This window comes from Tachyglossus aculeatus, chromosome 2 (assembly GCF_015852505.1).
Source record: "Tachyglossus aculeatus isolate mTacAcu1 chromosome 2, mTacAcu1.pri, whole genome shotgun sequence".
In the NCBI taxonomy this organism is placed as follows: Eukaryota; Metazoa; Chordata; class Mammalia; order Monotremata; family Tachyglossidae; genus Tachyglossus; species Tachyglossus aculeatus.
The window spans coordinates 135,381,752-135,408,574 of NC_052067.1; the positions used below are offsets into that span (position 1 = coordinate 135,381,752).

The 26,823-nt window shown below is 45.5% G+C and overlaps 1 protein-coding gene, 1 non-coding gene and 1 pseudogene across 2 annotated transcripts; 1 reads left to right on the forward strand and 2 right to left on the reverse strand.

Annotated features, from left to right (window-relative positions):
- Positions 1 to 1,753: 1,753 nt before the first annotated feature.
- On the reverse strand, positions 1,754 to 13,411 carry LOC119943023 (annotated as a pseudogene).
- A 3,550-nt stretch (positions 13,412 to 16,961) lies between these two features.
- LOC119950248 (olfactory receptor 52E8-like) lies at positions 16,962 to 24,717 on the forward strand. Its single transcript, XM_038772449.1, has 2 exons — positions 16,962 to 16,993; positions 23,775 to 24,717. The coding sequence occupies exons 1-2, from the start codon at positions 16,962 to 16,964 to the stop codon at positions 24,715 to 24,717; spliced, it is 975 nt and encodes a 324-aa protein (XP_038628377.1).
- LOC119924725 lies at positions 17,150 to 17,287 on the reverse strand. The gene has a single exon (XR_005449421.1). It is a non-coding gene; the product is annotated as a small nucleolar RNA SNORA7 (small nucleolar RNA).
- Positions 24,718 to 26,823: the final 2,106 nt, after the last annotated feature.

A 26,823-nucleotide genomic window follows, 5' to 3' on the forward strand; every position in this document is an offset into this window, starting at 1 on the left:
GGCAGAACAGCAGAGCAGAGCAGGCTTCTTCCTGAGAACCTGGGTGAGCAGAGACAGATGTAAGTTCCTCATCTGCCAAAGCCACAAAAAACCCAGTGGTTCAGTGATTTGCCCACTTCTGCTCCTGGATCTCCTGTCCCCAGGCTGAATCTTCCACAGAAACCCCCTCCTTGGTTCCTGAACATTGCACCTCTAACTCACATTGTATTTTACTCCTTTTGCTATGCACACAGTGTCTACCAGTAAAGAGCTTGGCACACAGTGTCAACCAATCAACAGTATGAGAAGCAGCATGTCATAGTGAATAGAGCATGGGCCTGGGAGTCTGGACATTATGTGTCTAATCTTGGCTCTGCCACTTATCTGCTGAGTGACTTTGGGCAAGTCACTTACTTCTCTTGGCCACAGTTACCTCATCTGTAAAATGGGGATTGAGACTGTAGGCCCCATGTGAGACAGGGACTGTGTCCAACCCAATTTTCTTGTATTTGGATACCCCAGTGCTTAGTACAGTGCCTGGCACATAGCGAGCACTTAACAGATATCACAATTATTATTATTATCATTTATTATAAGCATTATGGCATTTGTAGAGTACTTACTGCATGGAGAACCCTGTACTAAGCACTTGGAAGAGTACAATATAACAGAGTTGCTAGACAACTCTGCCACTAATCTCCTCACCGTGCCTCATTCTCACCTGTCCGGCCGTCGACCCCTGGCCCACGTCATCCCCTTGGCCCGGAATGCCCTCCCTCTGCACATCCGCCAAGCTAGCTCTCTTCCTCCCTTCAAAGCCCTACTGAGAGCTCACCTCCTCCAGTAGGCCTTCCCAGACTGAGCCCCCCCTTTCCTCTCCCCCTCCTCCCCATCCCCCTGCCTTACCTCCTTCTCCTCCCCACAGCACCTGTATATATGTATATATGTTTGTACATATTTATTACTCTATTTATTTATTTATTTATTTATTTGTACATATTTATTCTATTTATTTTATTTTGTTAATGTGTTTTGTTTTATTGTCTGTCTCCCCCTTCTAGACTGTGAGCCTGCTGTTGGGTAGGGACTGTCTCTATATGTTACCAACTTGTACTTCCCAAGTGCTTAGTACGGTACTCTGCACACAGTAAGCACTCAATAAATACGATTGAATGAAAGAATGAAAGAACATATTGGCAGACACAGGAGGTGCTGAATCCAGTGCACTACACACAGTAGATGTAGACACTCAGGCCAGTACCCTGCACACAATAGATATTCAGTACAGTGTACTACACCCTCTCAAGTTTGTGCCTGGAGAATTTCAAGTACTCTACCAGTTTTGCCTACAGGAGGGAGAGACATACCCCTTCCATTCCTAGGACTGTAATGAGTAGAAGACAATCTGCTACAAGTCAAAACTTACCTGTGCTAGGCAGCAGCGGCATGGGAGAGAGTCGAGGGCAGAGACTCAAGTTTATTATGTGGAAGAAGACAATGGTAAACCATTTCCGTATTTCTACACAGAAAACCCTATGGATACATTACCAGAACGATTGTAGATGGAAGAGGAACATTCTGGGAGAGATGTGTCTATAGAGTCACTATGGGTCAGAGATTCATTCAATCGTATTTACTGAGTGCTTACTGTGTGCAGAGCACTGTACTAAGCGCTTGGTGGCATAAGACAAGACAGTGTTCTGCACTCAGCAGATTCAAGCACCCTGGACAGTGCTTTGCACACAATAGACACTCAGTACAGAACAGTAGGTGCTCAGTAAGTAGTGATGTTAATGAAGAAATGGAAGACTAAGAAATGAGAAATGACCCCAAATTCCCTCCCTGAATAGTCGTGGTCCCAGAGAGTTGCTGCCTGAATCTCCAACTTTATAAGTGTCATCTTGGCCCTTAGCATACCTCCAAACTTTAATCCACAGTCTCCTAAAAGAATGATTGAATCTCACTATTGCACTAATAATATGACTAGGGGTATTTCACTTCACTGTGCCTCTGTTGCCTAATCTGCAAAATGGGAGCCCCTCATGGACAAAGACTATGTCCAACCCAATTTTCTTGTCTCCACCCCAGCACTTGCTACAGTGCCTGGCACATAGTAAGCACTTAGCGAATACTACAGTTATTATTATCATTAGTTACTATTAATATTATGGTATTTATTGAGTGCTTACTGTGTGGAGAGCACTGTACTAGGCCGTTGGGGGAGCACAATACCACAATGAGCTTACAGTGTAGAGGGATGAGTTTACAGTCCAGAAGCTTTTCATAAAGAAAATTGTTTATCCTTATGAGCCCCAAACCAGAGAAACCTACTCAGCAGTTGTCCGGTGGTTGTCCTTAGATATAGCTGATAGGAAAACTTATTAGCAAGCAAACACAAGCTGTTGAAGCAGATTAAAGAACTACCTTCTCTTCAGCATGATTGAACCCACTCACACAGACTTTAACTCCCTTCAGTTTAACCCTGCTAGCTTTTCTGCTCTGCTTCCTTTTAGCTCAACTGGGTAACTTTAAAAATATCAGACTCAGCATGGAAAAGAGTCCTTTCCTGCTTGAAGTACATGCATTAATCAGTTAATGGTATTTATTGAGCACTTACCGTGCATAGAGCACTGAACAAAGCACTTGGGAAAGTGCAATACAACAGAGTTGGTAGATACGTTCCCTGCCCACAACAATCTTAGTTAGAACTGATTAATCATCAATTAATCGGTGATATTTGTGGAGGGCCTATTTTATGTACAGTGTATACTAAGCACTAGGGAGAGCACAGCAGAGGCTAGACAAGTGTTGTCTTCCCTCAAACTGCTCAGTGTTGACTGAGGGAGTCAAATGGACAAAAATTACTTCAGGAAGTGGTGGTGAGAAGAAGAACAGGTAGTAGTATAAATACATAGGGATAAATTAACTTAACAAATAATGGTATAGACAAAATGAAATCAGTGTGACCTATGGAAAGAAAACGGACTAGGAGTCAGAGGACCTGGTCTAATCCTGGCTCTGCCACTTGGCTGTTGTGTGACCTTGGGAAAGTCACTTTACTTCTCTGTTTTTCTGTTACCTCATGTGTAAAACCGGGATTAAGACTTTGAGCCTCATGTGGGACTTGGACTGTGTTCAACCTGATTAGTTTGTATCTACCCCAGTGCTTAGTACAGTGGTTAGCACATGGTAAGCACTTAAAAAAACACCATTACAAAATACGGAGGGCATAAGTGCTGAAGATAGGAATAGAAAACATAGATGCTAAGCATGTCTGTTTGGTCATTGTGAAATAATTGTGGACAGCTGCCTGGAGGAGGTGGGCTTTTAGGAGGGATTGGAAGGAAAAGAGAGTTAGGGGCTGGTGGATCTTGGTGGGGAGGAAATTCCAGCTAGATGGAAAGCATGAGTGAGGAGTTGGAGGCAGGAGAGTCAAGGTATGGTTAGAAGGTGAGCCTGGGAGTTAAAAAATTGCAGATTTCGAGAGCTTCTTTTGAAAAGGCCTATGTAGGAAGATAGGGGCTCCCATCCCTCAAAGGAATGGGACATAGACCCCAGATAGTCAAAGAAATGAAAGTTCTTCCATTCAAAACCATGGAATCATCTCCAACCCATATCTCACTAAAAGGAATAAAAACGGCCAAGATAATTTTCATTGATTTCTAAAATGCACTTTTGAACATGATTGCCAGCAGTCAGAGGCTGACCAGATAGGGAAGCTTCACTCTACAAAGCTGGGGACTTCAGCATTAGCTCAAGACAAACCTGGATACCAAGAAATGAACTCCAGCCCTCCTTGGGTGAATCATCAGGGAGACTGGGGTGGGGTTTCACAGACACTGGAAGGAGGGCATCAACTCCTTGCAGTGGGCAGGACCATGCAGTGTCTTTCTTTCATCATCTGTTTAGAAGAAACTGATTGAAGTTTAATCTCCAATGTCTCTTCTCTTCTAGTCTTCTCGTTATGGGCAGGGAATGTGTCCATTAATTCTGTTGGATCTTATGCTCCCAAATACTTAGTACAGTGCTCTGCACATCGTATGCACTCAATTAATATCATTGATTGAGTGAGTGAGTAATTCTGCTTGTGGCCCTGGAGCACTTCAGCCAGTTCCCACAACAAAAGGCTTTTTGTACAGCAGGCTTGAGACTCTACTCCAACCAACCTTGCCAGGCATCTGCTAGAATGGCCTCTCCCTCCCAATTCTGAGCCTGGAGTGTCCCCTCTCTCTCTCCAGATGGAGTTCTCTTCAAGAGAAGCCATGTGGCCTGGTGGAAAGGACAAGCTTTGCCACTTGCCTGCTGTGTGCCTTAACTTCTCTGTGACTCAGTATCCTCATCTGTAAAACCGGAATTAAATACTATTCTCCACCTCCCCATGAGGTAGAGTGCTAAATTAATACTGCTATTATATCTCTGAAGTTCTCCCTTCGCAAGTTTCGGTCCCAAGCCCATTCACCGCTGAGCCTCTCTCCTCTCAGCCCTTCACTTTCTGAGTCAGGTTTCCCTGACTGCCACTCTCTGAAATGGCCTGGCTGGACTTTCACTGCTACCTGGGGTTTCTTAAGACCACTCTCCTCCCAGCCTGAGTCCATTCCTGGAAGCAGTTTCTTTCCTGTTGGGGGGAAGGAAGAAGGGGTTGGGAAGCTCAACTGCATTCTGGAGAAGGAAAAGCAGCAGGAAAGGGGGAAGGATGAGGAGGGAGAAGAGGAAGTCATAAGTAGAAAAGAAGATTGAGGGGGAAGAGGAGAGAAAGAGAAGAGGAGTGGGAAGAAAAGGGAAGAGAGAAATGGAGGAGGATGATGAGAAGAAAGAGTAGAAGGAGGAACAGCAGCAGAAATGTGCCTGTTGACCACAGCTGGTTCAATCCTGGAAATATGAGCCCAGTTCCAGGGATTTTGCTTTGTGTCTCTGCCTGGAGACATGAGAATGGGGTAGAGGTGGTGTCCAAGAGGGAAAGCAGCTTTCATCTATGTCATTTTTTTTAATGGTATTTGTAAGCACTTACTATGTGCCAGGTTCTATACTTAGCCCTGGGGTAGATACAAGCTAATCAGACACAGTCCGTATCACACATGGGGCTCAGAGTCTTAATCCCCACTTTACAGGATGAGGTAACTGAGGCACAGAGAAGTGAAGTTACTTGCCCAAGGTCTCATAGCAGACAAGTGGCGGAGCTGGGATTAGAACCAGGTCCTTCTGACTTCCAGGCCTGTGTTCCATCTACTGGGTCACTCTGCTTCTCATTCGAACATAAACTGGAGTTCTTGGCCTGACTGGCCCCCCTGAAGTCATCCAAGCCGTCACCAAAACCTGCCGGTCTCAGCTCCGCAACATTGCCAAGATCCGCCCTTTCCTCTCCATCCAAACCGCTACCCTGCTAATTCAAGCTCTCATCCTATCCCGTCTGGACTACTGCACTAGCCTTCTCTCTGATCTCCCATCCTCGTGTCTCTCTCCACTTCAATCCATACTTCATGCTGCTGCCCGGATTATCTTTGTCCAGAAACGCTCTGGACATATTACTCCCCTCCTCAAAAACCTCCAATGGCTACCAATCAATCTGCGCATCAGGCAGAAACTCCTCACCCTGGGCTTCAAGGCTCTCCATCACCTCGCCCCCTCCTACCTCACCTCCCTTCTCTCCTTCTACTGCCCAGCCCGCACCCTCCGCTCCTCCACCACTAATCTCCTCACTGTACCTCGCTCTCGCCTGTCCCGCCATCGACCCCGGGCCCACGTCATCCCCCGGGCCTGGAATGCCCTCCCTCTGCCCATCCGCCAAGCTAGCTCTTCATCTATCCAGTACCCTGCCTCCAAACAGGACAGTCCCTTCTCCAAGTCAGGCAGCTCTCCTCTGCTGAGGGGGATCCAGGAGAGGAATCCCCTCTTCCTTGCCCCTGCACACTCATCCTCACTGCACTTAGGAAAAACAAAATCTTGAGCCTGAAGAAATCAAAAGAGCTTGGATTTTCCTCTGACTCATTGGGTGGCCTTGGGTGGCCCTTTCCCTCTTTGTATACCAGGATACAAACTTGTAAACCGGGAACAAATAATCTCTGCCCCTCTCTCTCCCTTCTTTCATCACTTCTTCCTTGGCACCCCCTCATCTCTCCATTCCAGGTCAAGTGAGATCCAGGGCGGGTACCTGTTTATTGTTATAGTGTACTCTCCCAAGAGCTTAGTACAGTGTTCTGCATATGGTAAGCGCTCAATAAATTTGATTGACATAGCACTTTAGGTCCCTAGAAGGGGAGAGAGAAATCCTGGAGATTGTTGCCATTATTCAGGGGAATTGAAATCAGCAAAGAGGCTGGACCACGGGTTTATTGTACTTTCCCAAGTGCTTAATACAGTGTTCTGCACACAGTAAGCACCCAGTATAAACCACTGATTGTTGGTTGACCACTCTGGTTTTTCTGAGCAGCCCTCAGAGCTCCAACCACCATCACAATCGGCAACCAGCCTAGGCTCATTGTTGCCTCTAGAATTCCAGGTTAGAGTTCTTGTTCTGTCTGAGCAGGGCTACGGCCTGGCTGCCCAGAGGCAGGGGCATGACAGAGAGGTCCAAAAAAGAGCTCTCCAGCCAAAGGAGTCCCAGAATTGTGCTTTCCAGCTCATGTTGAGTGGTCTGGTTGTCTCTGCCAGTCTCTATACAATCCTCGCCAGTTTTCTCTGGAAGTCCTCTCTTCTTCAGTTCACCCACCTACCCCTTTCTCCCACCTAAGCCCCAGTCATCCCCTTCACTCCCTCTGTCCCATATGGCCAGGAGAACCTCTGTAGTGGCTCCATACACACATACTGTAAGCTAACTTCGTGACAGCTGATGCTGCAAGGTGAGCTGCAGCAGACTTACCTGCTGCTAGGTGACCAAAGCAGGTTGACCTGCTGCAAGCTGATCTGCTATCAGGCTGTCCTGATGCAAGCTGATCAGTTATCAGGTTGACCTGGCTAATTTCCTCTTATTTCCACAGTTCCTGTGGTCCTAGAGGTTCTCTCTGTTCCGGCTCAACCACCTATCCATTTCTCCCACCTGAGTTCTAGTCATCCCCTCCCCTTCTTTTGTCCCGCCTGGCCAGAAGAACCTCTGTAGTGGCTCCACACTCACATACTGCAAGCTGACCTCCTGATACCTGACTTGCTGCTGACTGACCTGCTTCAAGCTGATCTGTTCTCAGGCTGACCTGCTGCAAGCTGACTGGCTGTGAGGATGACTCCACTGCAGGCTGATCTGCTGTAGGTGACCGGAGACAGAGAACAGAACCAAACATACCTACAAAATAAAATAAGTAGGATAGAAATGTACAAGTAAAATAAATAAATAAATAAATAAATAGAGTAATAAATATGTACAACCATATATACATATATACAGGTGCTGTGGGGAAGGGAAGGAGGTAAGACGGGGGGATGGAGAGGGGGACGAGGGGGAGAGGAAAGAAGGGGCTCAGTCTGGGAAGGCCTCCTGGAGGAGGTGAGCTCTCAGCAGGGCCTTGAAGGGAGGAAGAGAGCTAGCTTGGCAGATTGGCAGAGGGAGGGCATTCCAGGCCCGGGGGATGACGTGGGCCGGGGGTCGATGGCGGGACAGGTAAGAGCGAGGTACGGTGAGGAGATTAGCGGTGGAGGAGCGGAGGGTGCGGGCTGGGCAGTAGAAGGAGAGAAGGGAGGTGAGGTAGGAGGGGGCGAGGTGATGGAGAGCCTTGAAGCCCAGGGTGAGGAGTTTCTGTCTGATGCGCAGATTGATCGGTAGCCATTGGAGGTTTTTGAGGAGGGGAGTAATATGTCCAGAGCATTTCTGGACAAAGATAATCCGGGCAGCAGCATGAAGTATGGATTGAAGTGGAGAGAGACACGAGGATGGGAGATCAGAGAGAAGGCTAGTGCAGTAGTCCAGACGGGATAGGATGAGAGCTTGAATTAGCAGGGTAGCGGTTTGGATGGAGAGGAAAGGGCGGATCTTGGCAATGTTGCGGAGCTGAGACCGGCAGGTTTTGGTGACGGCTTGGATGTGAGGGGTGAATGAGAGAGCGGAGTCGAGGATGACACCAAGGTTGCGGGCTTGTGAGACGGGAAGGATGGTAGTGCCGTCAACAGAGATGGGAAAGTCAGGGAGAGGACAAGGTTTGGGAGGGAAGACAAGGAGCTCAGTCTTCGACATGTTGAGCTTTAGGTGGCGGGCGGACATCCAGATGGAGATGTCCTGAAGGCAGGAGGAGATGTGAGCCTGGAGGGAGGGGGAGAGGGCATGCTGCAAATTGACTTACTGCAAGCTTCTCTGCTACTAGCTGAACTGTTGCAGGCTGACCTGCTGCAAACTTACCTGCTCTCCTCCAGCACCCAACTCTGGGATGGAGACTGTTCGCTGGGGCCACACTTTATGCTCCTCAGACCCTGTTGGGACCCTCTGGTGGCTGAGAGAGTTGTGCAGCTCTGTGCCTGGGGACCAAAGCACCATTCCCCTTCTTTAGAGACTGTCCCATGTGCTCTACCCTGCAAGAGACAAAACTGAGCATAATCCACATCTGGCCTGGGGGCTGGGGAGAAGAATAGAGAATTGATGTCAGAGTCTCAGCCATGGGGTGTGTGCATCATGGCTTCAGAGATGAATTCGTCTGACAGGGATGGACTGGAAACAGGAGCAGGAGAATGTTATGATAATAATAATAACGGCATTTATTAAGTGCTTACTATGTGCAAAGCATTGTTCTAAGCGCTGGGAAGGTTACAAGGTGATCAGGTTGTCCCACGGGGGACCCACAGTCTTAACCCCCATTTTACAGATGAGGTAACTGAGGCACAGAGAAGTTAAGTGACTTGCCCAAAGTCACACAGCTGACAATTGGTGGACCTGGGATTTGAACCCATGACCTCTGACTCCAAAGCCTGTGCTCTTTCCACTGAGCCATGCTGCTTCTCTGACCCACGCTGCTTCTCTATCCTTGGAGTTCTTCATGCTGCTGCTGCTGCTGAAAGAAATAATAATAAAAATAGTGTTTGTTAAGCACTTACTGTGTGTCAAGCTCTGTACAAAGTGCTGAGGTAGTTACAAGTTAATCAGTGGGACTGAAACATGAATATTTAAAATAAATCTCTAAAAGGAGTGAAGAGTAAGGGGCCATCACAGATCTTTTCCGAAAGTTTTATGGGGATTCTGGGAACCAAGCCCAGCAAGCTAGAGCAGTTGTGAGCCAACCAGGAGATCTGGATCTTCTCTGGCTTTGTCCTGAATCCTCAGTTCTGAGGCTATTTTGGCTCTGCCCTTGCTAAACACGGGATAGCCTAGCTCTGGCTCTACCTAGAAGCAGCGTGACTTAGAGGATAGAGCACAGGCCTTTGAATCAGAAGGCCTGGTAGTCATTAGGACGTGGGTTCTAATCCCACCTCCACCACTTTAAGCAGGTCCAGTGAAGTCATTTCCAAACTAAATTCAAAATATGAGCAATGAAGTTCTAGAAAAAAGTCAGTCTCCTCACCTAGAAGATATTCTCACATTAATCATAATAATAATGATTGTACTTGTTAAGCACATCCAAGCCGTCACCAAAACCTGCCGGTCTCAGCTCCGCAACACTGCCAAGATCCGGCCCTTTCCTCTCCATCCAAACCGCTACCCTGCTCGTTCAAGTTCTCATCCTATTCCGTCTGTACTACTGCATCAGCCATCTCTCTGATCTCCCATCCTTGTGTCTCTCCCCACTTCAATCCATACTTCACGCCGCTGCCCGGATTGTCTTTGTCCAGAAACGCTCTGGGCATATTACTCCCCTCCTCAAAAATCTCCAGTGGCTACCAATCAATCTGCGCATCAGGCAGAAACTCCTCACCCTCGTTTTCAAGGCTCTCCATCACCTCGCCCCCTCCTACCTCACCTCCCTTCTCTCCTTCTACAGCCCAGCCCGCACCCTCCAATCCTCTGCCGCTAATCTCCTCACTGTGCCTCGTTCTTGCCTGTCCCACTATCGACCCCCGGCCCACATCATCCCCCGGGCCTGGAATGCCCTCCCTCTGCCCATCCACCAAGCTAACTCTCTTCCTCCTTTCAAGGCCCTACTGAGAGCTCACCTCCTCCAGGAGGCCTTCCCAGACTGAGCCCCTTCCTTCCTCTCCCCCTCGTCATCCCCACCATCTTACCTCCTTCCCTTCCCCACAGCACCTGTATATATGTATATATGTTTGTACATATTTATTACTCTGTTTATTTATTTATTTATTTTACTTGTACATATCTATTCTATTTATTTTATTTTGTTAGTATGTTTGGTTTTGTTCTCTGTCTCCCCCTTCTAGACTGTGAGCCCACTGTTGGGTAGGGACTGTCTCTATATGTTGCCAACTTGTACTTCCCAATCGCTTAGTACAGTGCTCTGCACACAGTAAGCACTCAATAAATACGATTGATTAATTAAGCACTTCCTATGTGCTAAGCACTGTTCTAAGTGCTCAGATAGATAGAAGATTATCAGGTTGTCCCATTTGGGGTGCAAAGTCTTCATTCCCATTTTACAGATGAAGTAACTGAGGCACAGAGCAGTTAAATGACTTGCCCAAAGTCACACAGCTGACAAGTGGCAGAGCTGGGATTAGAACCCACAACCTCTGACTCTCAAGCCAGTGCTCTTTCCACTAAGCCATGCTGCTTACACTGGGTGAAGTGAATGAATGAGAGCAAACAGCTCCTGGATAGAGAGCAAGATTTGGAAACCAAGAGCAGGGAGAGCAGCAGAAACATGTTAAGGATAGGATAAGACAAAGTCTCAGACAATGTTGCATCCCAGAGGACAACTGGCAGTTAGTTGTTGAGGAGAAATCAGCCTGGTACACTGCTATGAAGAAAGAAGCTACTCTCCTTGAGCAAAGATTTGATTGTGGGAACTCCGAGGGACAGAACCATGTTTAAATCCTACCTTTGTAGTCTCTCCCAGTACTTAGTACAGTATTATGCACACAGTAAGATCTTAATAAATACTATTACTACTGCTACAGATTATGGGGGAAGGGAGACACATATTTAATCTCCATTTTATAGCTGAGGAAACTGAGGCACAGAGAAGTTAAGGGACTTGCCCAAGGCCACAGAGGACGAGTTAGAGTAGGGATTAGAATGCAGGTCCTCTGACTCTCAGGACTGGGCTCTTTCTGTTAACCCTCTCTCCTCCACTTCCATATGTCAACGGATTCGTTCCCATTCACTGAGGTTCTAAAACAATTTGGACCAGGCCCAGAGAGAATCTGGCAGAAGACCTAAAAGCAATGGACAGCACACTCTGTCCTTTCTAATCCTTTGTATTTTGTCTTTCTGGTGTGATGATATCCAGCAGCAAGGGGGAAATTGCTTCACTGGGGTGGTTACAAGCAAATCAGGTTGGGACTGTGTCCCTGTCCCACATGGGGCTTCCAGTCTCAATCCCCATTATACAGATGAAGTAGCTGATACACAGAGAAGTGAAGTGACTTGCCCAAGGTCACCCAGCAGGTCACCCATGACCTTCTTACTCCCAGGTTCTTACTTTATCCACTTTGCTTACTAGTCGGGAGGTGATGACTGTCTCTGTAATTCAAGAATTGGTTTGTGTAATTCATTCTTTCAATCGTATTTATTGAGCACTTACTGTAATCAAGTCAGATCGTCTAGGTCTTGTGATCGTCCAGGTCTTGTAAACTAGCTCACCACTCAGAATACAAGGAGGGGCAGTCAGGTTGTTTTGGAAGGAACGCTGGAGAATGGGTCCTACTGGAAGAAGGGAGAATCACATTCTGTAGAAGTCTGGAGTAGTAACAGTAATTACTAAGAATGGATTGTGTGCAGAGCACTGTATTAAGCACTGGGAAAGAATCCACATGTCCCTGTCCCTTGGGCTCACAATCTAAGAGTAAATGTGGGGAGAAGGGTCTGGAGGCAGAAGTCAGGAACGAGGAAACATTGAACACAAATACAAAAAATAAAAACATAATCAGTAGGCTGCTGTGACTAGAGGAGCAGAATTTCAGGCTCACCGGGGATCAGAGTTCAGGACACACCCTTAGCCCCAGGGACTACTGCTGCAGCCCCAGGTCTTCCTGAGATTTTGTGGCCTCCTGATGGTGTTCTTCTCTTTCCTGATGGTGGAAGGCAGGATGAGATTGAATCTCTTCAGTGGAACAGAGGAGAGGCTGTGTCAGTTCCTAGGGAGGCAGCATGGCTGTCTCTCTGGTAGTGGGGGATGTCAAAGATAAACTGCAGAGGCTTTCCTCTAACTTTTCAGTGGTGGTAGTTTACAAGACCTGGATGATCTCACTTGATTACACAAACCAATCCCTGAATTACAGGGACAGATATCACCTCCCCACTATTAAGCCTAGTGGTGGTAGGAGTGGTGATAAGAGAATCAGGATGGTCTGGACCTGATTCTGATATCCTGACCTCCCACAAAGCCTGTTTGGATTACTATATTTGGTCTGAGGAAGCTGTTCCCTGGTCCCAGGGCCCCCCAGTCCTAGCCATTCCACCATCAGTCCCTCACTTTCCTCAAGACCCTGTGGATCCCCTCCTTGATCTACTTAGTCCACACTCCATAGATGATGGGGTTCAGGGCAGCAGGGATGATGTGGTGCAGGACATTGAAGAGGACAGGGATGTCACTATGGACTCTCTTCTTGACCACATTGGTGAGGACCAGGACCAGCAGGATGGTGCTGAAGAAGAGTATGAGGAAGAGATGAGACCCTCAAGTACTCAAGGCCTTGGCCGCTGCCCCCTTAGTCTTCAGATGCAGCACGTGTGCAGAATGAAGGTGTAGGAGAGGGTGATGAGGACCAGGTCCAAGATCAGCAGGGTCCAGCACCCCACAAACTGGTAGAGTTTGTTGAGGGTAATATTGCCACAGGAGAGCTGCAACACAGACAAGTTGGCACAAATACAGTTCCTAATGGTGGTGTTCCCACAGTAGTGTAATTAGGCAGAGAGGATGGAGACAGGCACCAGGAACAGGAACTTGTGAGCCAAGATGAAGACGGCTGCCTTAGCCACAAAACGGTCAGTGACAATGGATGGATACCACAGCGAGTGACAGATGGCCATGTAGCGGTCATAGGCCATGACCATGAAGGTGCAGGACTCCATGGTCAGGAATTTGTTCATGATGAACATCTGCAAGAAGCAGCTTGCCAAGCTGATGGACCGCCAGCCCAACCAGAAGATGGCCAAGACCTTGGGAATGACGGTAAGACACAGCATGAGGTCCAGGAGGGAGAGGATGCTGAGGAGGTAGTACACCAGCTGGTGCAGAGACTCCTCCAGCCAGATTGTCAGCAGGAGCAAAGCGTTGGCCCCCAGGGCCATGAAAAAGAGCAGGGCCAGGACCAGGGAGAGCCCGAGCTGTTGGCTCCTGGCCTCAACAAAACAATTCAGAAGGAAGTTGGAGATTGTGGTGGAGGAGCTGTTTGTAGGAGGCATGTAGTATTTGAGCTGTAAAGGTTACTTCCTTGCCAATTGAGATGGGCCCTGATGGAAGTTAGAGACCTGTCCCCGAATAATAATAACAATGATGATGCTATTTGTTAAGCGCTTACTATGTGTCAAGAACTGTTTTAAGCGCTGGCGTGGATACAAGCTAATCAGGTTGAACACAGTCCCTGTCCCACAGGGAGCTCACAATCTTAATCTCCATTTTACAGATGAGGTAACTGAGGCCTAGAGAAGTAAACTGGTTGTGGGAAGGGAATGTGTAAGTTTATTGTTGTATTGTACTCTCCTAAGTGCTTAGTATAGTGCTCTGCACACAGTAAGTGCTCAACAAATGCAATTGAAGGAAAGAATGAAAGTAAAATGACTTCCCCAGGGTCACACAGCAGACAAGTGGCAGAGCCGGGATTAGGATTCTGGTTCTTCTGACTCCTGGGCCTGTGCTCTATCCATACGCCATGCTGTTTCCTTAGTAACTGTGGTATTTGTTAAGCACTTACTAAGTGCCAGGCACTGTACTAAGAGCTGAGTGAATAAAAGCAAATCAAGTTGGACACAGTCCCTGTCCCACGTGGGGCACACAGTCTCAATCTCCATTTTACAGATGAGGTAACTGGGGCCCGGAGTAGTGAAGTGACTTGCCCAAGGTCACACAGCAGACAAATGGCAGAGCCAGGATTAGAACCCATGACCTTCTGACTCCCAGGCCTGTGCTCTATTTGCTACACCTTGCTTCTTCTGTCCTGAGACAGGATAGAAAAAAGTTCATTTGGAATAAGGAAGCAGCGTGTCCTATTGGAAAGAGCACGGACCTGTGAGTGGGCAGATCTGGGTTCTAATCTTGGTTCTGCAAGTTGTCTGCTTTGTGACCTTAAGGCAAGTCTCTTGATTTATCTGTTCCTCGGTTTCCTCATCTGTAACATGGAGATTAAATCCTCCTCTCTCCTATGTAAACTGTCAGCCCCATGTGAGGTAGGCACTGCGTTCAACCATTTTATCTTGTACCTACCCCAGTACTTAGTACAGTGCTTGGCACAAAGTAAACACTTAACAAATACCATAATTAATTAAGGAGGAGACCATTGACAGTTTTCTTCAAAAAGTTAGATATACTTAAACAACTAAGACAAAGCAGGCATCTTTGTTAAATGGGCCATCAATATAATAGCAATTTTATTTGTTGGTCACTTACTATGTACCAAGTACTGCACTTGATACAAGATAATAATTAATAATGGTATTGGTTAAGCACTTACTATGTGTCAAGCACTGTTCTAAGTGCTAGGGGAGATACAAGTTAATCAGGTTGGACACAGTCCCTGTCCCACATGGTGCTCACAGTTTTAATCCCCATTTTACAGATGAAGTAACTGAGGCTCAGAGAAGCTCAGTACCCAAGGTCACACAGCAGACAAGTTGCAGACCTGGGATTGGAACCCAAGTCCTTTTAACTCCCAGACCCATGCTCTATCCATTAGGCCATGCTACTTCCCTTCAATCAAGTCACTCACAGTACCTTTCCCACATGGGGCTCACAGTCTAAGTAGGAGATAGATGAGAAAACCAAGGCACAGAGTAGGCATTTAACAAGTACCATTATTATTATCATCATTATTATTATGATTAACTCTCCATTTAATTTTTTTTTGGATTCCACTATTTGTAAATACTTTTGTGTTCAACTTCCCCAGTAGAATAAAATACCTTGTTGGCAGGGAATGTATCCAGCAGTTCAGTTTTTTTTCCCAAGTGATCAAAATAGTGCGCTGAACTCAATAAATGTCATGCTACTACTACTACTACTACTACTACTACTACTACTACTACTACTACTACTACTATTACTGCTTCTGCTACTACTGCTACTACTACTAATATGACTGTTTTGGCTTACTGGAAAGAGCACGGGCTTGGGAGTCAGAAGACATGGGTTCTAATCCTGACTCTGCCACTTGTCTGTTGTGTGACCTCGGGCAAATCACTTAACTTCTCTGTGTCTCAGTTACCTCATCTGTAAAGTATAACCAAGAAGATCAAGGGGATGAGGAGCTTCCATGTGGCCACTCTCTGCCCATGAGTCAAGGTGCCCACAATCAGTGGGCACCTTTTTGGCAAAATGAAAGACAATCACCTGCCAAGGTGTGAAGCAGACCTGCAAAATGGCTTAATGAATAAAGCACGGGCCTGGGAGTCAGAAGATCGTATATTTCGTAGTTTCTAATCCTGTCTCTGCCACTTGTCTGCTGTGTGTCCTTGGGCAAGTCCCTTCACTTATCTGGACCTCAGTTACCTCACCTGTAAAATGGGAACTGAGACTGTGAGCCCAGCATGGGATAGGCACTGTGTCCCACTCCAGAGCATAGTACAGTGCCTAGCACATAGTAAATGTTTAACAAATACCATAGTTATTATTATTATGCCTAGCTGGTTTTGTTTGGTTTGTGGTTTTCCTCCTAGCAGATGGACATCAAGTGAAGTGATGTGGGCGGGGGGGGTCTATCTCTGGAGATCTTTATGGAAAGAACTGAAACTGCTCTAACTGTTCTGGTAGGGGCAGTCAGAATACAAATTAAAATACTGAGAAAGCAGGTTAAAATTCAACAAATCCAGAAGAGATCAGAATGAATCCTACCAGCACCTGTCCTGACAGGGAGGACTGCTGGGTGAAGAACTGGAATCAGGGAATGTTTTTTCTCCCCTTCTTGCCTGGGAAGTTACTTTGCCATTGCTCTCTTGGGCTCTGAGAAAAGAATTGAGTTCAACAAACGTCCTGCTCCAGTGGGCTCTGATTTCTTAATGATAACGATGGGTTTTTTGGTTAAGTGATTACTTTGTACCAAGAACCATTCTAAGATAATCAAGTTGAACACAGTCTCTATCCCACATGGGGCTCACAATTTTAAGAGATGGAGAACTGGTACTGATTCCCCATTTTACAGATGAGGAAACCAATGCAAGAAGGGGAGTGACAAGCCAGAAGTCATGCACAGATAACCTGGTTTCTAATAACCAGCTCTGCTAATTGCTTGCTGTGTGACCTTGGGCAAGTCATTTAATGTCTCTGTGCCTTAGTTTCCTCAACTCTAAAAAATGGGGATTCAATACCTGTTCTCTCTCCTACTTAGACTTTGAACCCCGTAAGGGACACGTACCTTGTCCAACTTAACTTGCATCTACCCCGATGCTTAGAACAGTACTTGACACATAGTAAGTGCGTAACAAAGATAACAATAATAATAATAATAATAAGGAGCCAGAATTAGCTCTGACTCCCAGGCCCACACTTTTTCCACTAAGCCACATCCCTTCTCTCTCATCATCATCACCACCATCATCAGTACTGACAGATCTTCTGTGTACATATCACGTGCTTGGGAGCATACAATGAAAATAGAAGGTATGATCCCTGTCTTTGAGGAGCTCACACTCAATTAGGGGAGACAGGCAAACACTGATATCATATCATGTAGTGGGAACAAGAGGGAAATATAGTTCTAAACTGTCTTGTCTTATGTCATCGAGTTATTTCCGACCCAAAGTGATGCCACAGACACATCTCTCCCAGAATGCCCCGTTCCCCATCTGCAATCATTCTGGTACTGTATCCACAGAGTTTTCTTGGTAAAAATATGGAAGAGGTTTTATCATTGTCGCCTTCCACACAATGAACCTGAATCTCTAGCCTCAACTCTCTCCCATGCTGCTGCTGCCCAGCATGGGTGAGTTTTGACTTGTAGCAGATTACCTTCCACTAGCTAGCCACTGCCCAAGCTAGCAATGGAATGGTTAGGCCTCTGCTTGACTGTCCCTCCCATAGCTGAGACTGGTAGAGTACTGGAAACTCTCCAGGCACAACCCTGAGAGGGGATTTCTAAGTTGGCAGCCACAAAAGGAAGCAAAAAATGAATACATAAGTGAAAATAAATAAGCTGATAGCTTATTAGCTGATAGTCCTTAGGTTCATTCATTCATTCAATTGTATTTATTGAGCACTTACTATGTGCAGAGCACTGTACTAAAAGCTTGGAAAGTACATTTCAGCAATAAAGGGAGACAATCCCTGCCTTCACCGGGCTTACACTCTAGAAGTGGGGAGGCAAGCATCAAAACGAGTAAACAGGCGTTAGTATAAATAAATAGAGTTATAGATATATACACATAAAAACAAGTAAATGGATTGAGGGTGATGGGAATTAGTTATCAATATCTGGCTTGCATTCAATGCTCTCTCAGTCAAGAGGGCCAATGGATGTAGTAGTAGTAGTAGTAGTTGTTGTTGTCACAATAGTAGTGTTTACTAAACACTTTGACTAAGCAGTGGGTAAGAATATACTAGTGGGAATTAGATATGGTCCCTGTTTTCAAGGAGGCTTACAGCCCAAGTGTGGGGAGAAAGGACTAGAAACAGACACATCAGGAAAGATGAAACATTCTGTGATATGTACACAGAACAATGCAAGCACCTGGCATCCCCCCAGAATATTCTCCCTTCCCATCAGTTGGGCCTGGCTTAATGGGAGACAAGACCAGGACACAGAAAGTGAGTGTGTGACTCAAAAGACCACCCATACAAAGGGTTAAACTGGAAAGGGATGAGGAAACAAATCACCCGGGAGATAAAGAGATAACCGAGAAGGACCAAGGTGATTGGGAGTCACCAGCAGCCAAAGAGTCAAGATTTAGGTTTTTCCAGGGTCTTTAGGATCAGCCAGTCTCTCCTCATAGGGATCCAGGGGAGGCAGGTTGCAAGGGAAAAGGTCAGAGTAGGTCATTCCCACCTAGAGATGGCTCACAGATTCAGGGGATTGGGGTTAGGGATGCAGGGACTCTTCTGCTTTGCTATTGCACGTTCCAGGGAGCCTTGAGGGGAGGCAGCTCCCAAGAGGCTCAGGTGCAATAAACAACCCTCCCTTCTCTGGGACGTACAGGCATTAGATTTAGGCCGGTGCTTCTTGGCTGGAGAGCCCCATCCCTGCCAGAAGATTGCTGGGATGGCAGCAGAGACACGTGAGTCTTCTTGGGCTGGGAACAAGGGTGAACTGCAGGGGCAGACACTGGCTGAGTGAAGGAGAAAGCAGGACATTCTGCTGGTGCCAAGCACCACAACACCCCATCCTGGCCATAAAGAGTAAACACTGGGCTACAGCTCCAAGAGGGGCGATGAGGAGAGGGTGCAGAGGTGGCAAGGGCACCTTGGAACCCGCCAAGGCAGCACAGAGAGTCTTCTCCAGGCTTCTCACAAGAGAAAATGTGAATGTGTCAGTGTGAAGTCATGTGTACCCCGGTTACAGGGGCATATAGGCAATGTGGATGCTCTTACACAGGGCAGTTCAGACTCCCAGAGAGCTGTTGTCTCTTCAGACATCAATCATTCTGGTCCCCACACTGATTTAGATTTTCTTCCCAGCCCTTGTAAGGAGAGATGCTCAATGTTTTTGGCTGGTGGTGATGCACCCTTGGTGAATAAGGTTCTCGTAGTCACACTCCAGGGTCTGTCATTCATCAGTCAATCAGTGGTATTTATTGAGCACTTTCTGCATGCAGAGCATGTACTAACCATTTGGGATAGTATGTTATAACAGAGTCGGTAGACACATTCCCTGACCACAAGGAGCTCATAGTCTAGAAGTCTAAAGAAATATTATTTATTTAATACAAATAAATATATTATGGATATGTGCAAAAGTGCTGTGGGGCTGTGGGTGGGATAAATAATGGGTGTAGATTTAACTGCAAAGGTGATGCATGGAAATTCATTCAGGGATAGAGGTAGCCTGGCAGGTGGGATGGCTCAGTCTGAGAGCTTAGGCATCAGTTCGAAAAGGGGGCATAAATCATGGGTGTAGTGAATGTGCTCCTGGTCACTGGGGTTTCCAATAGTCTGGGATCCAGGTGATTCTAGGGAGAAAAAGAGACAAGATTAGAAAGGAAGAAAGGGAAACACTTGAAACAAAGATCTGACCTCTTCCAATTCTCAAAGCTCCAACTGTTGTAAAGGCAGAAAACTGGTCATTGACATTTTTGTAATTAGTATCTACTTTGTGCAGTGCACTGCCCAATAGCTTTTGTACAAGGCCTGTGGGCTTGACCCATGTCTATCTCTGGCCCTTTGATTTGGCTGTGGAGAATAGTATCTTGAATAATATTTTAATGGGGCTTATTTACTAAGAGAGAAAGAGAAATAGGGGAATGGATGGAGAAAGAAAAAGATAGATGATAGATAGATAGATGAATACATTAATAAAGACACAATGGCAGCAATGGAAGCCAATGGCAATGAAATGGCAGCACCTGTCCAAGTTTTCTAATCTACCACTTTGTATCTTGATTTTCACCAGCCTATATTTATTGAGAACAACCCCCCTCCTGATGGCTTCAGCTTCTGTAGTTGTCATCTCCCACCTCTATGGCACATAGTTTATTAATAATAATAATGGTATTTGTTGTGCTCTAACTTTGCCCCAAGGACTGTACTAAGTGCTGGAGTGGAGGGGGGGTACAATCTAATTGGGTTGGACAGAGTCCCTGTCCCACATGGGGCTCACAGTCTCAAACACCATTTTACAGTCAAGGTAATCGAGGCACAAGGAAGTGAAGTGACTTGCCCAAGATAGAACAGCAGACAAGCTGGGATTAATAATAATAATAATAATAATAATAATGATGGTATTAAGTGCTTACTATGTGCCAAGCACTGTTCTAAGCGATGAGGTAGGTACAAGGTAATCAGGTTGTCCTATGTGGGGCTCACAGTCTTAATCCCCATTCTGCAGATGAGGTAACTGAGGCCCAAAGAAGTTAAGTGACTTGCCCAAAGTCACACAGGTGACAAGTGGTGGAGCCAGGATTAGAACCCATGACCTCTGACTCCCAAGCCCGTGCTCTTTCCACTACATCACGCTGCTTCTCTGTTTAGAACCCATGTCCTTCTGACTCCAAAGTCCTTGCTCTGTCCACTATACCCGACTGTTTCTCTACACCATGCTACTTCTGTAGTTTGAGACTAGTAATTCTTCATCTTCAAAATACTTGTTGAATCCACCCTGTTTCCATGGACTCATTACAGTTCATCATTGAAGAGTTACTTAGGTGATCTGCTATTGTCTATTACCTGTTGGGGAAACTATGCTGCTCTGAACATTGCCTAATACTAGTTGATGTATTTCACAATTTCATTGACAAGTTTACCTCCGCCTAGGTACCTATAAGTGACTCCAGTGATGCAGATAATGTTAAATACATTTGGAAGATCTATAAACGTAGCAAATAAAGGTCTGTTATGTACTGATCCCTATATGTACCCTGAATTTCTCATCCTACAGAGATCATAACTGCTGAGTGGTGTTGTGTTTTGAAGCCCCACTGAAGGTCAGATAGTAAGTACATGATATGAAAATTTTTTAAATGATATTTGTTAAGCTCCTACTATATGCCAGGCACTGTATTAAGCTCTGAGGTAGATAGAAGCTTCATATTTGACAGACTGCCACTCTTCCCATATTCAAAACTCTCTTAAAACCATATCTCCTCCAGGAAGCCTTCCTGGATTAACCTCTTATCTCCCCACCCTATTCTCCCTCCTTTCTGGATTGCCCCTTTTCAATCACCTAGGCTCTTGGGTCTGTATCTTGTGAAGCAGCATGGGTTAGTGGAAAGAGCATGGCCTTGGAAGTCGGAGGTTGTATTTTCTAATTCATTCATTCATTCAATGGTATTTATTGAGCACTTACTGTGTGCAGAACACTGTACTAAGTGCTTGAGAAGTACAAGTTGGCAACATATAGAGACGGTCCCTACCCAACAACGGGCTCACAGTCTAGAAGGGGGCGGCAGACAACAAATCAAAACAGGTAGACAGGTGTCAAGTCTTCAGAACAAATAGAATTAAAGCCAAATGCACATCATTAACAAAATAAATAGAATAGTAAATCTGTACCAGTAAAATAAATAGAGTAATAAATCTGTACAAACATATGTACAGGGGCTGTGGGGAGGGGAAGTCACTTAACTTCTCTGGGCATCAGCTGCCTCATCTGTAAAATGAGGATTAAGATTGTGAGCCCCACGTAGGATAACCTGATTACTTTGGATATACCCCAGTGCTTAGAACAGTGCTTGGCGCATAGTAAGCACCTAACAATTACCATTCTTCCTCTTATTATTACCTTCTAAGAACTTTGATAGTCACCCCAACCTCACACAATTTAGGCAAATATCCTTACACTCTGCTTCTTGTGTCTACTCCAGTGCTTAGAACAGTGCTTGGCACATAGTAAGCAATTAACAAGTACCATAATTGTTATTATTACTTTGATGATTGTCTCTCTTGCTAGTTTGTAAACTCCTTGAGGACAGGAATAATTTCTACAAACTCTATTGTATCTACCAAGTGCTTAGTACGGTGCTCTGTCCACAGTACGTGTTCAATGAATACCATTGATTTGACTGATTGATTTCTCTGGAGAATAAAAAATATGTAGTGTGTACAGAACATCGAGTTATTTACATGCAAAAGCCTATCAATTTCGTGTCTCACCAAAGAATCCCTCAACAGTGTAGTAGGACTTAGCAAGGCATCCTGTTATAACCTTCAGCCAAATTAAGACTATTATTCCATAATAAGGCATACTCTCTATTGTTTCCTCTCTTGGGATAAGGTTGGCAGCCATCTCACTCCCCGACAATGTGCTGGCACTTATGGATGTCTCCCTGATAAATTTTCTAGCTGGAGCATCCAAGTCCTAGTATTAATTGATGCTAAAATCTGGGATTCTCCTATCACGTCCTACTCCTCTGGGCATCCAACTTGGTGATACTCTGGGATATATTGTAAGGCTGCACGTATAATAATAATAATGGCATTTATTAAGTGCTTACTATGTGCAAAGAACTGTTCTAGGTGCTGGGGAGGTTACAAGGTGATAGGGTTGTCCCACGGGGGGCTCCCCATTTTACAGATGAGGTAACTGAGGCACAGAGAAGTTAAGTGACTTGCCCAAGGTCACACTGCTGACAATTGTTGGAGCCAAGATTTGAACCCATAACCTCTGACTCCAAAGCCTGTGCTCTTTCCACTGAACCATGCTGCTTCATTTGTGATTTATCCTGATTCTACTATATTATATTATAGAGAAGCAGGATGGCGTAGTGGATAGAGTGCAAGCCTAGGAGTCAGAAGGTCATGGGTTCTAATCCTGCATCTCCCACTTGTCTGCTGTGTGACCTTGGGCAAGTGACTTCACTTCTCTGTGCCTCAGTTTGCTCATATATAAAATGAGGATTGAGACTGTGAGCCCCAAGTGGGACAGGGACTGTGTCCAACCTGATATGTTTCTATTCTTCCCAGCACATAGTACAGTCTCCGGCACATAGTAAACACTTAACAAATGCCATAATAATAATAATAATAGTAATAATTCCAGACATCTTTACATGGCTTACCACTTCGGGGACAGACCAGTGATAATTAAGGGCTGCCGTGCCGAGGCTTGGGACAGAAAAACCTGTTGGCAACAGAGCTTTGGGGAAATGCAATTCTGATGCATGGCTGATTTCAGTTCTTCCCTCTTTCCTGGGATTAGCCAGGTAATGATAATAATAACAATGATAATAGCAATAATAATAATGGCATTTATTAATAACTTATTATGTGCCAAGCACTATCCTAAGTGATGAGATAGATATAAGGTAATCAGATTGTCTCACATGGCTCACTGTTCTAATACCCATTTTACAGATGAGGTAACTGAGGTACAGAGAAGTGAAGTGACTTGCCTAAAGTCACACAGCTAAGAAGTGGCAGAGCTAGGATTAGAACCCATAATCTCTGACTCCCAAGCCCGTGCACTTTAAATTCTGGAGAGAATGTGGATTCCAGAAGGGGGACAAAGAGGCGATCATTTCTTTCAGTGACTGCATTCTGAGCTTGGACTTTGGACTTTCCCAAGCGTTTAGTACAGTGTTCTGCACTCAGTAAGTTCTCAGTTAATACCACTGATGATTGACTGACTGACTGACTCATTGATTGTTTGATTGGAAAATCCTATTTGATCTGCAGGCCCAGGACCGCTGCAAGGATCATGATGGAGTGACGCAGTGGGGATTCCACAAAGATGATGTTATTTGGCCCACGCTCAGTCAAGCATCATTATTGTTATAGTTCTAAGAAGGATTTCTTTCTGGATTGAGGTAGCATCTTTACTAAAGAGAAACCAAGAAAAATATTACTGGGAAAAGCAAATGGATTCTTCTTGGATAGGCAAGCAGTAATGCATTTTCTTTAGGTCTCTTCAGAACCCGTGATAAGTGAAATAAGAAGGTTGGGGTCTCTTCCAGTAATCCCCATGGACAACAGAAATCACAACAACACCGAGTCCCACCCCTCCTCCTTTCTCCTGCTGGGGGTGCCGGGGCTGGAAGCTGCACACTTCTGGATGGGCTTCCCCTTCTGTGCTGTGTACCTGATCGCGCTCATGGGGAACTGCACCATCCTGTTTGTGATCAAGATCGAGCAGAGCCTCCACCAGCCCATGTTCTACTTCCTGGCCATGCTGGCCACCGTCGACCTGGTCTTGTCCACAGCCACCATCCCCAAGATGCTGGGAATCTTCTGGCTCCACCTGCGGGAGATCGGCTTTGGAGGCTGCCTCACCCAGATGGTCTCTATCCACATGTTCGCTGGCATGGAGAGCACAGTGCTCGTGGCCATGGGCTATGACCGCTACGTTGCCATCTGTAAGCCCCTTCGGTACTGCACCATCCTCACCAATAAATCCATTAGGGTTATCCTAGGGTTAGCTGTCCTGAGAAATTTCTCTCTGATGATTCCGTTTGTGTTTTTTCTCCTGAGACTGCCCTATTGTGGGCATCGAATCATCCCCCACACCTATTGTGAGCACATGGGAATTGCCCGGTTGGCATGTGCAAGTATCAAACTTGACATCATTTACGGTTTATGTGTCATCTGCCTTATTCTTTTGGACCTACTGCTGATCGCCATCTCCTACATCAGGATTCTCTACACTGTCTTCAGACTCCCCTCCCAGGATGCACGACTCAAAGCCATAAACACTTGCATCTCCCACATCTGTGTCATCCTGACCTTCTTCATCCCGTCCCTCTTCTCCGTCCTCACCCACCGCTTTGGACACAACAAAATCCCCGGCTATGTTCACATCCTCCTGGCCAACCTGTATGTGGTCATCCCACCTGCACTCAACCCCATCATCTATGGGGTGAGGACCAAGCAGATCCGTGAGCATGTATCCAGCATTTTCACAAAGAAACAGTCATTCTGATCAGAACAACTGGAAGACAGCCCATCTGATCTTTCCCTGCTGGTTCCCATAACGCAAATATAAGCTAATAATATAATTAGAGACTGGCACCAGGTAGCTAATTTTTTGTATTTGATGAAGGCACTGCTAATAGCGAAGTACTTTCTGTGGAACGGAGGTGTCTTAAAAAAACCTATGTTGGCAAATCCCTCATGAAGGAAGTGGTGGACCAGTCATCTCCTATCAAATTTCCGATGATAGCATCTTCTTAGTCCTGAGTCTGTGCCATACAATTTCCTCACACTGAACACATCCAAAGTTTTGGTAACCCACCACTCCAAACCTTTCACCCTATTTTATTAGTTATTTCCTGCCAAGATGATCCCCAAATTAAAAGGCATTTACTGTCACTACTGAGCTGAGCAACTTGAAAACTTACCCTAGAACCAGTCGTGGAATCAATTACAATTCAGCTGACTAACCCAACACTGTGGTAGAAAAGCCAGCAACCTTACTAAATTTCTGTCCCCTGCCCTAAAGAAGGACATAGCTACCAAAATACTAGACACATAGATATCTCTTTTTTATTCAATAAAGGACTTTCCCTAAACTAAAGATAGGCTTGAAATTAGCTAAATGGGCATTGAGAAAATCAACAGTGAGCACTGAGAAAATTTAAATTGTATAAATTCTAAGCAAGAAGAGCAACAGCCAAAAGGAGCATAAAATAAAATCCAGGTACGGAAAGCAATATTTCTCTACCCAAAGCTCTAAATTCAACTCAGTTTTTACAGTCTTTGAATCCAACACAGTTTTCACTGCCCATCCATTTTCAAAGGAGGCCTTTTCTCTCAGCTCTGCCCAGTCAAGAGCAGAAGATTCTCATCTGCCTCCATCTCATCCTTTCTCTAATCCTGATCCTGGACCTAATTCCCACTCTGGCATTGGTTCAGCTTCCTGTCCAGCCCGGGTGGTGCTCCACCCTTGAGGGTGTCTGCCATTTTCTTGCTCCTTTTTGAAAGTAGACAATGATTTGGAGCCTGTGAAACAGCAAGTAACTTTCCTTTAATGGATCCTTGATGTGAACATAGGCCTTATCAATCAATAGTATTCACTGACCACTTACTGTGTGAGGAGCACTGTGTGAAGCACATGGGAGAGTACAACATAATAGAGTTGGTAGTCACATTTTCTACACACAACAAACTTGCAGTCTAGAGGGGGAGACAGGCATTAATCTAAATAAATACATTAAATAACAGCTATGTACATAAGTTCTAAGGGGTGGAGGGAGGGATGAATAAAGGGAGAAAATCCAAGGGCAAGGGTGATGCAGAAGGGAATGGGAGAAGAGGATTGAAGGCCTAATCGGAGAAGGCCTCTATAAGGGATGACCCTTTTCTTGAGGTTAGTGACAGCAGTAGTAGCAATAGTAGTAGTAGCAGTAACAGTAATAGTAATGGTATTTATTGAGTGCCTATTGAGTACAATGCACTGTACTATGCTCATGGGAATGTACAGCAGAAGTAAAACATGTGTTTCCTGCCCACAAAGAGCTTACAATCTAATGGGGAGACAGATGTACAAGATTTACCCAAAGAATGAGAATTATAGAAAGAAGATGAATTTGTTGTCAACAACCACCTTCCATCAAGAGTGTACAAGGTTTCCCATGAGAGAAATGCCCACCACCCTTCCCCTAAAAAGGGGACAGAACAATAATAATAATAATAATAATAATAATAATGGCATTTGTTAAGCGCTTACTATGTGCCAAGCACTGTTCTAAATGCTGGGGGGAATACAAGGTAATGAGGTTCTTCCACCTGGGGCTCACAGTCTTCATCCTCATTTTACAGATGAGGTAACTGAGGCCCAGAGAAGTGAAGTGACTTGCCCAAAGTCACACAGCAGACAAGTGGCGGAGTAGGGATTAGAACACTTGACCTCTGACTCCTAAGCCCGTGCTCTTTCCTCTGAGCCACAGAACCCTCCATCACCTTAGTATAAATACCAGTCCAATGGGAAAACACATCAAGAGGCCCACAACCATATAATGAATTGGTTTTCTTTTACACTGGCTCAGGGATCAATGGACTCTTACCTAAGAGCAAAGGTCATTGTCCC